Here is an 18,719-nt window from a genome sequence, read left to right on the forward strand (position 1 = left end):
ATTAAAACAATAGAAATCTGAGAATTAAGGTGTTGTTCTAATTTGTAAAAATCATACCAAGAATAGTTTGAGTGGTGCTTGTCTCCTTCTGGTCTTATCTTACAGTGGAGCTATCACCTTGTCTATTTCTTCTTGACTTGTTAACTTCCTTTCTAAGTGTAGACCAGCTTCCAGTATTTTGGTTTTGCCTTTTCAGTATTACAAAATATCTCTTGAGGTTTCTTTAGAGTGAAGTGTTATGTCACTTCCTCTGGGCACTGTTATCCTTTTCATCACAGCCATTGTTCTCATGTTCATCTTCACTAAGTTCCTCCGGCTGTATATCTAGAGTGTCTGAAGTGACGAACAGTGGCATTGTCCACACCCTAACGTCAGGTATTCCAAATTGCACTTTCAGCATATTTCATGTTTCATCTTTTTGCGATAAATTCAGAATGCAATAGCAATGATGAACTATCTTGAGTTCTATCCATTCACTTTCCATGATCTATTTTTCTAAAATGTCATTTTGTTTATCATGGGAGACAAGGAGTAAATGGAACAGCACACTTTGTTGTCTGCACTGAACACTGGATGAGCCACAACCCCGCACCAAGAAGGAGATGATGTGTCTGGTCACAGATCACAGTGCACACTTGATTTTTACAAAATGAGTTGTAGACTGACGTTTGCACTTTATGCATTACAGTTAACACACTATGGTAATTAAAATTTGAACCCTCTTTTTGATGAACTGGTGTTATTTAGCTAAATTATAGTACTGAAATTTGTGCCTATCAGAACCGTGCAAAGTAAGAACTGTTAAACAAAAACACTGGTGTTCAGATATTTTTTAAACTTAATATTATACATACTCTGGGGCTAAAATAAAAGAAGTTGATTCATATCCCAAAGTATTAACCAAGCGAAGTAGAAGAGAGTGGAGACATTAGAGGGTAAAAATTCCAAGCACTTGACTAGTGAACCTTTGGTGCCCCACTGCTAGTCCCTCTCAGGCAAGATGCCGAGGTTCTGTGTGTTTCCATGAAATGGGGGATAATAATAATACCTACACTATAGGGTTACCATATGAATTAAGTGAATAATTGATGCAAGAGGTGAAAAACAGGACCTAGCACACTGTAAGCACTTCTCAAACATGAGCTACTATCATGACTACTGAAAAAATGAAAAATAACCCGAAATGCCTGACACAAGGTTGTCCCAAATAGAAAACCTCTTACACTGTCCTTAGTCTCTGTAATTTTTACAAGATTTTCCTGCCACTTCTCTCAGAATAAATGGCAATTTTTATATAAGATGACAGGGAATTGTTGGAGAAGCGGTGTAGGAAGAAAAAATGTCAGTTCTAATCCTGATCACTATACAGTGCCATCAGTTACAGAGGGACTATTGTATTTTATTCTGGGCTTAGGTTAAGGAGAAAGAAGAAAGGAGGAAGAGAATAGAGCAGAGGGGAAAAAAAAAAAACAGAGCAGAAAACCAAATTGATGCTTTGGAGGAAATTACTGAAATAAAAATCTGAAGTTAAACAAGATGGAGGGCCTCCCTGGAGGCCCAAAAGGTTGAGCACCGCACTATGAAGCAATCCACAGCCTCTGCAGCATGAGTTCGATCTCCGGACAGGCCGGGATCCTGTTTCACCTGCTGCTGCTCCCCTCAGCAGTGTGTTTTGTCAGTCTGCCTGTTCTGTTCCCCGCTCTGTCTCTGGTGAGTCCTTTTATGCTCTGCATCTCTGGCCTGTACCCCAGCTCTTGTATGCATGAATAGGTAAATCTTTCAAAAAAAATAAACAAGATATGGAAACAAAGAAGTTGATTAATGAAGTTGATTAATTCCCCACATGGGACAATCTGATGCAGCTTTTCTTTAAACATCACTCCTGTCAATATAATCTACTTCACTAGTGAGTCAAAGATTTCAGCAAGGACACTTTCCTTCAACAATTGATTTTATTCATTCCATAGAGGATGAAAGCATAAAAAGATGTGGTCTATACACACAATGGAATACCACTGAGTTATAAAAAAGATGAAATCTTGCCCGTTTGCAAAGATATAGATAACCTTGAGGGTATTATGCCTGGAGAAATTTCAGAAACAGAGACAGACAAATACCATAAAGTTTCTCTCATATACAGAAGATAAAGAAACAAAACAAATTAACAAATAAAAACAAACTCTTAGATTACAAGAGCATAATGGTGGTTACCAGAGGAAGAAGGGAAGGTAAGTAGGTAAACTGAGTAAAGGTGGTCAATTGTATGGTGATGGATGTCTAGTCAAAAGTCTAGTCAAAACTAGACTTTTGGTGGCAATCATAATGTAAAATAAACGATGTCGAGTGACAATGTTATACAGCTGAAATCTAATGTTAGAAACTATTTAAAATACTGATGTGGGACCTCTGTGGTGCCCTAGAAGTTAAGTCTCAGTGTTATCACCACTAAGGCCTGAATTTGATTCCGGGCCAGGGAGTTAACCCACACACCGTACATCAGACCTCTCCTGTCTCACCAGCTGCTCCCCTCAGCAGTGTATTTCAGTAGATCCACCTATTCTGCTCCTTACTCTGACTCAGGTGAATCCTCTCACCCCCCCCCCCCCGCCCTGCACCTCTGGCCTACACCCCAGTTCTTCTACACACAAAAAAAAATGTTTAATAATAAAAATAAATAAAATAATGATGTGAACCAATATCACCTAAATTAAAAAAAAAACCCTGACATTAAAGTTAAAGAGAAATATTTAGACTGTTTCTATGTCTCCTTTTGTCCAAATTATAGTAAGTGGTGATGAAACCCTTGTGTTGTATCTGATAGAAAATATTACTGTTCTTAAAGAGAAACCTGATTCAAAACTGATGCCAAAACATCAAATAATAAAGAAGATTACAAATAGGTTAGTGTGTATTCTTAGAAATAGAGAAGATAAAATAACTTCTGGTTTTATCAATTAATGAATTCGTGATTATTTACCTATTTCCAATATTCCCCACATGGGACAATTTGATGCAGCTTTTCTTTAAAGATCACTCCTGTCAATATAATCTACTTGATTAGTGAGTCAAAGATTTCAGCAAGGACAATTTCCTTCAACAACTGATTTTACCTACATTTTGTTTATCTTGGCTATAGTTACAGCGAAACTTTCACCGATACCCACAAAGCAGCAACACTTCCCCCACGGCAACTGCAGTCAAATGCTTCTTATAAGTTCTGTGGCATAACCCAAGTTAACGTCCCTCCCTCTCAGCTGAGAAATCATCTCTCACCTCAGGTTAAGTCGTGATGCACAACCTGAAAAGCAACATGTCAAAACCTAGGGCCTGCCTGCTCCTCTGGGTGGCTGAGTCATGGCCCTGCTGGCAAGATCTTCCTTAACAAGCCCAGGTCTTCCCTGGGGTCTGACTCCATGAACCAGCAGGGCAGAAAGAATAATATATCAAACACGGAGACATATGATTGGTTTGGAAAAATTTGATCTTGCAAAAGTTCCTGTGTTTTTACACAATGTCTAAAAGTTTCTGGGTTTTTACACAATCATAGATAGCACAAAGTTGAATGTCCAAGAGGCACCAAGCATCACAGCTGAAAAGAGCCATAGAAATCACTGAACTGAGAACGATACCAATGGTCAGAGAGGTTGTAAAGTTGTCAGGTTATAATAAAAGGTGTAAGAGAAACTCTTCTGTCTCCCAGCCCACTGCTCCTTTCTATTCATCTTATAGCTTTGTTTCCATTTGTCATTTCCTTTCTGATTGCTCTATACACTTGTCACTGCAATTTAATAGTTACTACCAAGTGGAGTGGTATGCCACCTGAGTGCACAGCTACGTGTGACTTGGCATATGCACCTCTCAAAAATGCTCATTTTATAACATTTTCAGAATACCTTGATAAGCAAAACAAATTCTTGCTAAACATAAGAATGCATGGAAATGATCTGACACCACCAAAATATACTGAAGGGTGTCATAAAATGTGGTGAACTTCTGGGCAAGCTTTCTGCACAAGCATAGTCAAGGCTGTGAGCTGCAAAAGTTCTTTTCTTTCCTCGTTACTATAGGCCATCTGGGCCATCTGGGTGCATCATAAGTGGGTGGTGATTTAGCAACAGACACATGGTAACCATACTGATACCAAGTAGTAGAGTGACAGTGCAAGAATTAAGAAATAAGGTCAGATTTAAAATGAAATGTAACCTTATTCTTTTAAGTTAAGAAAATCAAATCAATTATTGATACCTGGCATGAGTGATTAAACATGGAAAATGAAATAAAGAAGTCATTTCTTAGAGTTAAGCTATATATGCAATACACACACAAACACACACACACACACACGTCCACTTGGAGAGCCGCCCCAGTAGACTGGAAGCATCATACCTGGCTGGGGCCATATGAATGACAGCTAATGAGGTTTCAGTGTGTTCTTTGATAAGGTACATCTGTATCTTGTTCCCATCCACCATTCAGTCAGAGTGCATTGCTGCATTTATGAATCCCCAGGTTTTCCATTTTTTCTTTTCATTTTTCTAGCAAGGTCAGATTGTCTATTTGGATTTGATCCTTCATGTACCTTAGAATCTCATATACATAGGGCCAGTACCCTAGGTAACTTCTCAGTGTGTGCACATTGAATTTTATTCATTACTATTTTGGAGTTGAATAAACCATCAGTTGATAGATTCCAACAGAAATGTTAGATTTGAATTATTTTAAAAATTACATCATCTATTTCCTTCAATTTGTCTGTAAAAACACACAGATGCCTAATGAAATTACTGACATGTTCCTACTTTTCTTTAGCCATAATAATTAATACAGAAGATATTCTAATATGAAAATGTTAGATTTACTTTACTATATGTCCTATTAGACATCAAAGATTCCTAGACCATATTGAAAAACTGAATGCACTCTAGGTATCTGACAAAGAAATTGCAAATCAAATTGGATTAGGGGTCAGGCATCTAGAAACATCTCTGTCTCAAGGCTCCGTCTCTTTGTCAGAAAAAGCAAGGCATATGGTTAGGTTTTTTTGCTTGTTTGTTCTTTATGATTACATATTTATTGCCTTATTTCCTTCATTGACCACAGAAATGTTGGTCTAATTTTCCTTCCTCATCCTTTTCAAAACACAAGTGAAGAATGTTCATTTGAATTATCCAAGTAACTGTCTAGATATGAAATATAGTTTGGTTTAGCAAACACACCCTAAAATGCCTTTATCCCTAAAAGTGAGTACTGATCATAGGTGGGGAAATATAGAAATACATTTAAAAAAATCAAACTAGTGCCGACTGTAAAAGAGCAACTGAATTCTTTCACTGAAAACACTGCACTATAAGGAATTTAATTTTAAGATATTAAGGGCACAACTATATTTTCCTCCCAAAATGGGAAAGAAGAAAAGAAAGAAAGAAGGTAGGGAGAAAAAGAGAAAGGAAAAAGAAAAAGGAAAGAGAGGTAGGGAAGAAATAGGAAGTATAATTAAACACTTTTTGCCTCAGGGGAAAAGAGGCATTAGTAAGTAACTTAATAATGTCCCCATGAAATAGAAAGTTCCTCTTTCTACTATCAAAACATGCAATGTAGAATCTTTTTTCCTTCACTTAGCAAAAAAGGATCTAATGTATTACCTTCAAAGTCCACATCTCCGACTAACTTTGTCTTTCCTGTCACTGGGTCAGGGACATAATTAATACCCACGTCAATTACTGCAGCACCTTCTTTGACCATATCGGATGTGATTAACTTTGGAATACCTGAAAGCAAAAGAGAATCATAAAATACTGGGAAAAAAAAAACCTTAAACTTTGTCCTGGAGAAAATCAGTGGTTTATGCATCTAATATCTTTCTTTTTATGGTTTTAAACAATATACAAAATACACACTACCTAAGATGTCACCTGGGCTTTGATCATTTCTGATGAAGCAGAAAAACAAAGGTGGCACGAGAGTGTGTGGATCAAATCCAGGAGGTGCCCTTTTGCATTAGAGACTGGCTACCAGATTTCTCCCAATGGATACCTGCTTGAGCAACCTCCTTTTGCATTTCATGTACTATTTTTTTTAAGATTTATTTATTTATTTATACAAGCACTGGGTACAGTCAGAAGCACGGGAGGGTGAGAGAATTCACCAGAGCCTCAGCGGGGAGCAGAACAGGCAGACAGATGGAGGACACTGCTGAGGGGAGCAGCGGGCGCGGCAGGAGAGGTCTGCGCACCTTGTGGGACCCTCGCCAGTGACTGGGGATCGAACCATCACTGCAGAGGCTGTGGGCAGCTTCGCAGCCCAGAGCTCAACCGCTGCACCACGGGGGAGGCCCTGTATTTCACGTACTGTTAATAGCCTGGGGAGATTATAGAGATGAGATAGTCTCCTGCTGAGGTGAAGTAGGGTGGAGTGAAAACAGCTTGGAAATTGGAGGCAGAGAAAAATAATTGAGGGAGAGAAGAAAAAATAATGAGGGTGATAATGACCATACTCCTTAGCGTTGTGATAAGCTGCAAAGTGCCATCCATACATATAGTGGACTCTCACCAACTCCAAACATGCATTGCTATCGCAAACTTTCTTTCAAATTTTTTCTTGTTTTTTTTTTATTTAGAATGTTCATATATGACTCAGATGAGTGTAAGATATATTAAGTTCTACTCATTATTTTCTTCAGTCCAGTTTGAAAAAGAGCTCTACAGAGAGCTTATGTCATCATCTGTTTCCTATAAGTATATTCGGATTTTATTTCAAGTCTGACAACCCCTGGTTACAATGGCTAAGGTTCACACTTTTTTGTTAATGATTAACAAACCATCACTTTATGGCTCCGTGGTTGACTGAGCTCAGCTGGATGGATCTTGTTCGAGTCTTTCATATGCTTGAGTTAGATCATGGTGGAGGCTGGAGTCGTCTAAAGGTGTGATTGGGCAGAATGCCCAAGGTGGCTCACTCACACGGCTGCAAGTAGGCTCAGGGTGGGCTGGGAGCTCAGGTAGGGCTGCCCACTGGGACACGCAGGCATGCTGGTAGCTGACTTTTAAGAGACACTGCTTCAAGGGGCAAGAAGGAAAAGTTGCCAGTATCTTAGGGCTGAGACCTGGAAACTGGCACGTCATTACTGTCATATTTTATTGGTCAAATAGTGACAGAATCAGCTAATTCTCAAGGGAAAAGATGGACACTCCATTTCTCATTGGGAGACAAGTGAAAGAATTTGTGCCCATCTTCACTCTCCTACTGGACATTGTATTGAGTAGTGATTTACTCACTTTCAGTCTACATCCTTCGCAGGAAAAGGGGTGCTATCTGTTGTGTTGTTAGAGATTTCCTTCTAGCATCTGAACTATTCATGGATGCATTCCAGGTGAATGAAATATCACCTTGTGACATAGTGTTTAATGTTAGCAGAAATTGAAAAGATCTAAAGAAATGGTCAGTAGCAAAATAGCTGTAGCTATCTGATCAGCCACATAATGCTATAACCAGTGAGGCATCACTGTTTGAGACATACTTTTTCTCTTGCTTTCAAACCCTACAACAGAGAACTTTACCCTTAGATTGGGTCTGCATATTGAATATTGCCCTAGAGACAGACATGAAATACTGCTTCTTCTTGGCATTCGATTAAAAAAAAAATACATTCATTGTAGCTGCAGGAAATTTTTTTTTAAAGATATATTTATTTATTTATACAAGCACTGGGTACAGTCAGAAGCGCGGGAGGGTGAGAGAATTCACCAGAGCCAGAGCGGGGAACAGAACAGGCAGACTGACGAAATACACTGCTGAGGCGAGCTGCGGGCGGCAGGAGAGGTCTGCGAGCCATGTGTGGGACCCTCGCTGGCGGCCGGGGAACAAACCAGCGCAGCGGAGGCTGTGGGCAGCTTCGCAGCCCAGCGCTCAACTGCTGCGCCACCGGGGAAATTTTTTTAAATTTAAAAAAAAAAAAAATTTTAATCTAAAAAAAAATAATAAATTTTTTTATCCGCAGGAAATTTTTTAAGATAAAAATGTTGAAGTAGGGCCTCCCCTGGTGGCGGAGCGGTTGAGCACTGGGCTGCAAAGCTGCCCACAGCCTCTGCAGTGCCGGTTCGATCCCGGCACCGGTGAGGGTCCCACATGGCGGTTCGATCCCGGCACCGGTGAGGGTCCCACATGGCGCGCAGACCTCTCCTGCCGCCTGCTGCTCCCCCTCAGCAGTGTACTTCGGTCCTTCTGCCTGTTCTGCTCCCCGTTCTGGCTCTGGTGAATTCTCTCACCCTCCCGCGCTGCTGACTGTACCCCAGTGCTTGTATAAATAAATAAATAAATCTTAAAAAAAAAATGTTTAAGTAGAAATTAAAATTCAGGGCCTCCCCGGTGGTGCAAGGGGTTAAGACACAACCTATGAAGCTGTCCACAGCCTCTGTAGCATGCGTTCTATCCCCGATCGGCCAGGGGGCAACCCACATGGCACAGCAGACTCTCCTGACTCACCTGCTGCTCCCCTCAGCAGTGTACTTCAGTCAATCTGCCTGTTCTGTTCCCCACTCTGTCTCTGGTGAATTCTCTCACACACCCCCACACCTCTGGCCTGTACCCCAGCTTTTGTATGCATAAATAAATTAATCTTTAACAACCCAAATACCCAAAAATAGATGACTGGATCAGGAAGATGTGGTACATATACACAATGGAATATTACTCGGCAATCAAAAAAGATAAACTCATGCATTTTGCAGCAACGTGGTTGGAGCTGGAAGGGATCATGCTCAGCGAAATAAGCCAGAAAGAAAAAGAAAAATACCAAATGGTCTCACTCATAGCGGGAATTTAGGAAACCTAAATAAGGGACCAGTAAGTTCATTTCTTAAACTGATACTAACAAGTTCATAAAGTATCTTCCCAACTTTAGAAAATCCTGTGGAAAAACTTTGCCTCAAGTCACTTAGTAAAGTTTTATGGGAATTTTCCTCAGTCCTTGTCTTGTTTTGTCTATAAAATCTCTCCAAACCAGTCTGAGGGAAACTGCAAATTAAGTCAGGTTTGCAGCTGGAGAAAGGCCAGCCATTTGGGAGCCGAGGCATGAGATACACAACCAGCAGATTCTTTCTTTTTCTTTTTTTTTTTTTTTTATTGAGGTAACATTGGTTTTCAACACTGTACATGATTTAGAGGTACAGGATCACACACTTGAGATTTATTTTATAACACCACACCCACCTCAAGGCACCCACAATCCTCCACTCTCCACTGACAAGCAGCACTTTCAGTGACCAGCCAGGGACTCTCCTAGGTTTGCCTCAGTCTAAACTTAAGATGATTTCCCCTCTGATAGAGATACCTGCTTCATATGGGTATTTATACCATAACCAAAATTTTTAAACTTACTTTCTAAACATCATCATTTCATCAAGTATAATTTAGAATTATGAATGTTTTTCTGAGCAACTTCAATATAAACAAGTGTTCATTTCAGAGGAGACTTAGAACATAAAGGAGTAAAATTCCAAGCATAATGACCTGCATTTTTAAATGTTCTTGAGGGAGTATCCAAATGAATAGATTCCAAAATTGTTCCCTTAAAAGTTATCTTGGTTAAGGCAAAAAAGATGAAAAAGCAAAAATCATCTTAGATTCTTCCAAATGTCAATACAAATTTAATATTCTTTATCCTTTTATTCCACATTCCCTGCCCCATTCCCCCAAAATGCTTCTCTATTTTTTTCTGACTTGCTTCTCTTCCATCCTGGTTGGTCAGAAACCTCCAAAGAGTAATTATCTCATCAAGTTAAATTCCCGTCAGAACAGAGACAACCACTTTGGTTACAAGATCTAGTGTCATTCTGCCCTGAAAGTCAGCATTACAAATTTTCTAAAGCCTAGAAAGATAAATTTGCATATAAATACTATAAGAAATAGAAATAGTTTTAGGAATTGAGAGAACTGAAGAAAGTAGAATTGTGTGTGTGTGTGTGTGTATTCAGAAGCAAAAGAAATGAAGGAAAAAATGGAATTTAGAAAAGTAATACATTTGGGCATTTGAAAACTATCCCCCAAGTCATTCCTGTGACCACAGGCTGGACTGTGATTAACTCCATGAGCAAAGAAAGAACCCATCCACTGGGTAATTCAGAGATAGTCTCTTTAATGCCTCCAGATAATAACTCCTGGTATAGCAGTAGCCCCAGCTCTCTGCTCACTTGTGGAAATAACCTTAAGACAGACAAAGAAGGCTTAATGAGTTAAAAAAGCTAAAATGAGAAATATCCCCAAATGCAGACCCCCAAGTGTTTTTGCTGAACATTTTAAAGAACTAAAGAACAAAAACATAGAATTCAGGATAAATGTATGACCTTACAGATAAAATAATCAAATATTCCCAGTGATTAAACACAAAGAAGGAATCACTTGGAAGGCCCTTATAGATTTTGAAGAGAAAGAACACCGGCAAAACAAAAACCTAAAAGGAAGTGAATGACACACTTTGTGATTTAAGGAAGAGGAGAAGGAACCAAATGCCCAATCTCCCACTTTACTCTTAACTGCTTAAGGAGAAATTTATCACAATACTGAAGAATAATCTTTTACTTAATCTGAGCACTACGTTATTAGCCTTATACTCTGCTATTCTTTAATATCTCCCTCAGAATAAACAAATTACTCAGGTGATAGATAGCTAATAGTCCTCAGACATTCTGCTGTCCCATCTATAGCGGTGTAGTCTTTTCTCAGCTGTGAAATTACATTCATTAATTTGGTAAGGAGAGCTGTCCTCTGAAATGGAATTGCCACATTAAAAGATGTCTTCAAGGCTTCTTTCTTAACACCCCTGAGAATTCCCTTCATAATGAGGTCACAGTTAACTCGAGCATCAGCATAGACTTACCAGTACCTATATGTCTAAATGGAGCTGAAATTGAAGTCCTCAAAGAGGTGTTAGAGTTTTGAGTAAAACTTCTATGGTATCTGTAGTATTAATTGGGCTCAACCACTGAGGTTTGACCTCTTTAAACTCTAAACTTTCATAATAACCTTTTGAAGAATAAGATTTAAAAAAGATTAAAACTAATAGAAAATAGACTAATTCATAAAACTTTCAACCTCCTGGTCAAAAATCCCAATGGGTAAGGATATAGATTCATTCAGAATTTGAGAGTCATAAATAGAATAATTATTTCATGGTTCCCTGCAGTAGCATACTTCAAATCTATTTTATATTTGTGCTGACTGGGGCTATATATTTTAATTTTACAACTGTATTTTGTTTGCTTTAGTGTCCCTTTAGATAATGATAGTTAATTTGCCTTCTTCTCAAAATATCAACAACATAACTGCCTTGAATGTTATATTCTAGGAGTTGATTAAAGAATCTAAAATGCCTCTTTGTTTCTACTCCTATCATTCAGATGAGGATTTGGAGAAGAGCATATATTTCAGAAGACATCAACCGAAATCTGAATTTGAAGTTTCTAATATTGTTGTTCTAATATTGTTCAAAATATTTTTCTTAGTTATCTGATCCATCTGCTGAAATATTTCTGAAGCACATAGGTAATAACATAAGAAACATTATAAGTATAACAAACGAGGTATTAGGTTTTATCGAAACTTTTACTGTTTCAAACTTCCACTTAAATATTTAGTAGTTTTCAAGACTCTCCTATCAGTTGTCTAAGCTCCTAACAAAATATATCAACTCTAAATCCTAGGTAATTCAGTAGCATATGTAAATGAATTGTTATATATTTATAATATCATCATTAAAAAGTTTTAGCTTACAAATAAAAGTATAACTTAATGTCATAGCAGATTTATGGAGGTAAGCTGATTTTGTCTTTTTTTTCCCCAAGCAAGTTAATCCATCTATGAATTCCTTTCTGGCAAAAGAAAAGGCCTATTATTAACAAAGATTTTAAAAAATAATTGCAATAATTATTTTAGGGTAAACTATTCTATAAGGAAATTTATTAAGAAGATTTATGATTCCAGATTTTCCAGTTGTGGGTGAAAATATTTTTAATTGATTAGTAAACAATGGATGATCTCTACAGAATGACTATCTCAAAGGTTATGACTTTGTTATTAGAGGATTTTAAATCTGCTAGTTTATGGTTCCTTACATGACACATATGAAATAAATCACCAATGTGGTCTCAGAAAAATATACAGAGTAAACATAACATTCTGAAAACAATGCCAGTGCCAAAAGCATGTACAAAGCACAATTCTATACCCTAAGAGGTAAGTTTTCCTTAGAATGAAGGCGATACCCATTCTCCTTCAGCATGCATGAGTCTATATCCTTATTCCTATAAATTAGAACCCCAACTGGCTATGTCTATATGTTTATTTGACAATCTCTGGTTTGAATTCATGATTTCTTTTTTTAATTAATCCCTTCCCTGCGATTCCTTCTATCATAGTCATCTTTAAGTCTTTACGAAATGGCTCAGTCAAGGCATCCTGATAAAATGAAGCACCATATTTACACATCAATTTAATTAGTAGAGATCAAAGGGCTGTGCAAACATTATCTAATTAAAACTTCACAACAATTCAGTGAAGCAAGAGAAGGTTTACCCATTATCCTCATTCACAGAAGAGAGATTTTGAGGTGCTGAGAGGCTAAATGATTTCTTAGTTTCACAATGATGAGTCAGAGCTAAGGCTGGGAACAAAACCACAAATCTTGTTCAGATATAAAAGTGACACCATGGAAATGCTTATTCAGGTGGGTCACTCCTTCAGCTGGAAGTTGTTCTACTACATAAATAACAAGGTAACTGCAATGGAATTTATATGAATGTGTATGCTTCTTTCTAGATTAGAAAAACTTTCTTTAGCATTGTTTGTTTTGGAGAGAGTCTTATGATGGCTAAGTGCATCCTAGTTAAATAGGCTACTACTGCACTAATAGTGAGAGTACCTCAGGAATTCCCTCAAGGGCCCTTCTGTTATAGCTAAGAATCCTCAAGAAGTGGCTATAAATCAGTAAGTCAGTGGCAATGACCACAGAGCATGGCCTTCCCCACCTCCCCCCAGCTTCTTTAATTCCTATCTAATACTTGTTTGGCTATGATGCCTATCACAAGAACAATGTCTATAACAAGGACAATACTTGCAATGCTTCCAAAGCTTCCAAAGCTTCTAATACTTGGGTGCCAAAGCAATGCTATGTTCCTTACAGAGCTAAGGACCAGCAGGACCCTGTTCTTTATCTTACTTGATCATCTGGGAATATGGCTGTTGTCAGCAATCCCATCAGCTTTTGTCTTGAACCCTTTTCTGTCAATTCCAGTGGACATGGGGTCCAAGAGGTATGCTTGTCTTTTCTTCCTCCCATCCACAAAAGCACATTCCCTTCAAATAGACTCTGGTGCATTTGGGGCATTGGTAGATGTTGGAGGTCAATGGAGGAGGTGCATGGTTTTATATTATCAACTATCAAGTACAGAACGGAGTATTATGGTAAAATGAGCTATTTTTCAGTTCTTTATTTAAAGGAAAAGAGTGTGCCAAACTCCATACATGCAATGATCAGCAAGGTGAGACGAATAATTGGAAGAGAAGGTGAGGCTAGAGGAACTTTACCCTCAATCAACAGGTCTCTAGTTTCCTAGAATTTGGTGTGGAAACCAATGAAACCAGTGAAACCAATGGAATTCTTGATTCCAATCCGTTTTTTGAATATATAGTTCCTGAAGGCCAGACAGTCTAATAATATATACAAATGAAGCCTGACATTTAGGAAACACACTATCTTTTACAACCTATGCTATTTCCTTAGTATGTAGTTAAATTAGACCTTTCATTCTCCACCTCCATTAAGCATTGAAGTGGGCTAAGACATTACCTGTACTGACTCAGGCAAGTGATACAGATAAGAGAAAGAAGCAGACAGGAAAGAACTTAGTTCCTGGCTTCTGGATTTCAAAAGTTGAGCACTTTGGGAAGATAGAAGAATCAACTAGAAAATGAAGTGCTGGGACCTCCCTGGTGGCACAAGGGGTTAAGGCACAACCTATGAAGCTCGCCGCAGCCACTGCAGCACGAGTTCAATCCCCAGCCTGGAAGCTACCCACACAGCACAGCAGACCTCTCCTGACTTGTCCACTGCTCCCCTCAGCAGTGTATTTCAGTCATTCTGCTCCCTACTCTGTCTCCGGTAAATCCTCTCACCCCCTATCTCTGGCCTGTACCCCAGTTCTTGTATGTATAAATAAATATTAAAAAAAAGAAAATGGAGTGCTAACATTGAAAAGTTAAAACTTGTCTAAAAATTCAGTTTTATCCCTTTCTTTCCAATCTGGATACACTTTATTACTTTCCTTACCTGACTGCACTGGATAGAACTACCAGCACAACGTCAGACAGAAATGGTGGGAGAGGACATCTTTGTCTTGTTTCTGATCTTAAGAGGAAAGCATCCATAAAGTGTGATGCTCTTTTACCATAAAGTATGATGCTTTTACCATAAAGAATGATGCTCTCTGTAAGGTTTTCATAGATTCTATTTGTCAGGTGGAGACAGTTCCCTTCTCAGTCTGTTGAGAGCTTTTATGAATAATGAATGATGAATTTATCCAATGTGATTTCTAAGACTATTGGCAGTTTTCTTGTTTTAGTTTGATATAATTGTGAATCACAGGGTTGATTTGCAACTCTTAGGCCAATCTTGCCTCCTTACAATAAAATTCATTTATTCTTTATAGATTGTCCTTTGACTACATTTGATTAACTTTGGATACATTTTGTTCCAAATACTTGCATCTGTATTGACAAGGTATGTCCGTCCATAGTTTTCTTGTAATACCATTGTCTGGCTTTGTTGTCAGAACAGTGTTGGTAGCTGAGAAGTGGGTCTTCCCTTTTTTAATTTTCTAAAAGAATTGATATAGAATTAGCAACATTTCTGGCTAAAATTTTGGTAAAATTCACAAGCGAAGTCATTTGAAAAGTTTTTGTTAAGTTCTTTGACACAGATTATTTTAGGTGATTTTTTCTTTTCTTTTCTTTTTTTTTTTTGAGTGAGCTTTGGTATTCTATGTCTTTGAAAAAATTGGTCCACTTCATCTAAGTTGTTAAATTTATTAGCATTAAGGTTTTTTTTCACTCGCGTTCCTTTATGATTCTTAATATCTGCAAAATCTATAATGTAATCTCTCTCACTCAATATTGGTCATTTGTGGTTGATTTTTTTCTCTTTTTTATTCAGTTCACTTAACATTGATCTTCTCAAAATATCAATTTTGGTTTCATTTACTTTGTTTTCAATTTTACTGATTTCTGCTCTGATCTTTATTAGTTCCTTTATTATTCTTAATTTGAGCTTATTTGCTCTTATTCTCATGTCTTAAGGTGGAAACCGAAGGTTTTCTTTTGTTCTAATATGGACATTTACTGCTAGAAATTTCCCAAATACAGTTTTATCAACAGTCCACAAATTAAGATACTGTTTTTTTTTTTATTTTCATTCAATTCAAAATGCTTTCTAATTTCCCTTTTGAGCCCTTCTTTGCCCACTGGATTGTTTATATGTGTATTAGGTTCCAGTATTTGGGGATTTTCAAGAAATATTTCTGTCCCTGATTTCTAACAATTCTATCATAGTTAAAAAATTTATTTTCCATAACTTGACCTATTTTAAACTTTTGAGACTTGCTTAATGGCACAGAATATGTTTTATTTTTGTGAATATTCTGTAGTTACTGGCAAAACATTTATTCTACTGCTGTTGGGCAAAGTCATATAAATAATTAGGTCAGTTGATTCGTAATAGTCAGGTCATATATCCTTACTGATTATCTACTTCTATCAATTATTGGGAGAAAAGCATTGAAATAGCTTACTATAATTGTATATTTCTCTTCATAGTCCTATCATTTTGCTTCATTTATATTGAAGTACAATTACTACATGAAAAAAAATATAGTTGTCATATTCTCTTGATGTCATATTCTCTTTACAAGTATGAAAACATCCCCTTTATTCCTGGTAATATTCTTTGCTCTGAAATCTACTTTGCTTGATATTACTGTGATACTTCAGCTTTCTTTTCATTGGAATTAATGTGGAATATTTTCTCTATGCTCTTACTTTGAACCATTTACTTCCTTTGATTTGTAATATATTTCTTGAAGGTAGAATGTAATTTTAGCTCCCTCTTTTTCCACTTTCCTTGAATTAACAGAATTTTTTTCATTTCATTTCATTTCCTTTGTTAGCTTATAGTTCACAATTTTTTTATTATTGGAGTGTTGCCACAGGTTTCTAGTATATATCTTTAAGTTTTCATGACCTACAATTTTGCACTGAGTTGTTTTCTCCCAAAATTCATGTTGAAACTTTAACGTGCAAAATGATTACATTTGGAGACAAGGTTTTTAGGGAGTTAATTAAGGTTAAATGAGGTCATAAGGGTGGGGCCCTAATCCAATAGGGCTGGTGTCCTTATATGAAGATAAAGAGATACTGCATTACTGTACTGGAATCCCTCCCTCTCTCTCTCCTTCCTCTTTCTCTCCACCCCACCCCCAAATACCCATAAATTAGGATGTGATGACACAGCTAGAAGGTGGCTATCCATAAGCCAGGAAGTGATCCCTCACTAGAACTGGAATTTGCCAATCCTGTTCAAAAACTTCTAGCTTCAGGAAGGTGAGAAAGTAAATGCCTACTACTTAAACCATCCAACCTATAGTATTTTTGTTATGGCAGCCCAAGCAGACTAATATATCTACCTTCAAGTGACATTATTCCACTTCCTGTGTATTGTATAAGAACCTTACATAATGTGCTTCCTTTTCTCTCTTCTATACCTTTATGCTATAAATGACAGATACCATAACTTTTAAATATTTATAAAGTTCACACTACATTGTGATTATCTTTATGTAATAACCTTTTAAACTGGTTTTAAAAATAAGGAAAAGTCATACACATTTATCCATTTATTGATAGTTTCCATTTTCATTGTACTTTATTCATTTATATACATCCAGTTTTCCATCTAGTATCATTTTGCTTGTGTCTGAAGGACTTTTAAAATATGCTTTTGGTGCAAGTCTGCTAGTAGTGAATTATTACAGCTTTGGTATGCATCAAAACATTGATTTGTGTAAAATTTTAAAAGATATTTTTCATAGGGTATATAATTCTAGATTGAGATACTTATTTTTGGTTTGGATTTTTCTCTGACATTAAAGAAAATGCTCTTCTTATCTGCACTGTTTCTAGTAAGAATCCTGCAGTCATTCTGTATATTTTTTCATGGTAGCATATTTTTTTCCTGGAAAGTGTTTAAGTTTTTTCCTTATCAATGATTTTGGACAACTTAATGATGAGTAGTCTTGGTATAAAGACAAAAGAAAACCTGGTATAAAGTTTTCTTTATACTTCTTGTGCTTATGAAAGAGCACAAAGGAGAGGGGTGAATTGTGGGCTCATAACCCATGCACTGACAATTGCATGACACAGCCCAAGATCAGGTGCAAAAACAGGGTTTATTTACAAAGGGAGATTGGGATAAGGAAAGAATTCTTGAAGCCACAAATGGCCAGCTGTCCTACCCCAGATGATGTCCACAGTGTCCAGTAGTCCAAACCAAAAGCTGCTCATGCAAAATAGTGTTGTCCCTCTGAAGGGAGCCTGGAATTGGTGGCACACCAGCAAGAGGTTGACCAGGATCCAGCTGTGGCAGCTAGGATAGTCACAGGTGGCACTGCTGTGGTGGTAGGACAGCAGTGTCTCTCCTGAAGCCAAAGTCAAGTCTCCTCCTGAAGCTTCTTCAAGCAGAGTCAAAACTTCTCACACCAAATCAAGCTTCTCCTCTTAGCTGGCTCCCAGCCTGCCCATGCAGTTTCTAACAATTTTCTCCCAGGCAGTCTTGTTCCAAGCAACTGTTCTCTCCAACCACCCTCAAGCTGAGTCAAGCCTCTGCTTATATCCCCCTTCAGAGTACCCGCCTTTTTAACCTGATTGGTCCATTTTCCAAACCAGCTGTTTCCAAGATTTAATTAGTGCCAATACAAGCTTGAGCCTAATTGGGGCAAGTGGGAGCTCAGGCCTGGTTCATTTGCAAAACAAGCTCAGAATTCAAAATTGAAATCCTGTAATATTTTCAACCTGCATTGCACTGTCTCAGGTCAGAGCTGAACAAGTAAGCTCTGCTGCGTGGGAATGGCACTGGCCAGGTTCAAACTGACGTGTGTTGCCAAAGCTGCCATGGATTTTTTTTCTCTTTTTCCTAAAACACAAACATGGCTGTGCCAGTGTCATCATCTAACCTGGCTACCACGGTGTAGCCCAGGTTGATGCTGCTCAATTGCGGGCTGCTTTTACATTAGAATTTACTGAACTTTTTAGTGAAATAGGTTTATAGTTTTGCCAACTTTTAAATATATTTGGCTATTTCTTCAAAATTTTTTCCTGTTTCCTCTTATCCTTTGTGGACTCCAATTATACATATAGTAAATGGCTTAAAAGTATCTGATAATTCACTGATGCTATGTTCATTTTTAATTGTTTTTCCTGTTTCATTTTGGATTGGGTTATTTTTACTACTATATCTTTAATTTCACCAATCTTTTCTTCTGCAAAGTTTTGTCATTATAATTGTCTACAGTTTCCTTGCAGACATTGTAGTTTTCATCTCTAGGAACTTCATATATGTCTTTTTAATAATTTCCATATCTCTAACTCTTTGAACATATGAAATAAAATTATGATAACTG

General features: G+C 37.5%; 1 protein-coding gene across 1 annotated transcript in view; it reads right to left on the reverse strand.

Annotated features, from left to right (window-relative positions):
* MTHFD2L (methylenetetrahydrofolate dehydrogenase (NADP+ dependent) 2 like) overlaps positions 1-18,719 on the reverse strand; it is a gene marked incomplete at both ends in the record, with an annotated part of 97,019 nt that overhangs the window by 15,896 nt on the left and 62,404 nt on the right. Inside the window, one exon of the mRNA XM_084232981.1 lies at positions 5,643-5,768. Within this exon, the coding sequence (XP_084089107.1) occupies positions 5,643-5,768 (126 nt within the window). The remainder of the gene's footprint in view (positions 1-5,642; positions 5,769-18,719) is intronic.

The sequence above is a fragment of the Talpa europaea genome (genome assembly GCF_964194135.1).
Source record: "Talpa europaea genome assembly, chromosome: 5".
Lineage (NCBI taxonomy): Eukaryota > Metazoa > Chordata > Mammalia > Eulipotyphla > Talpidae > Talpa > Talpa europaea.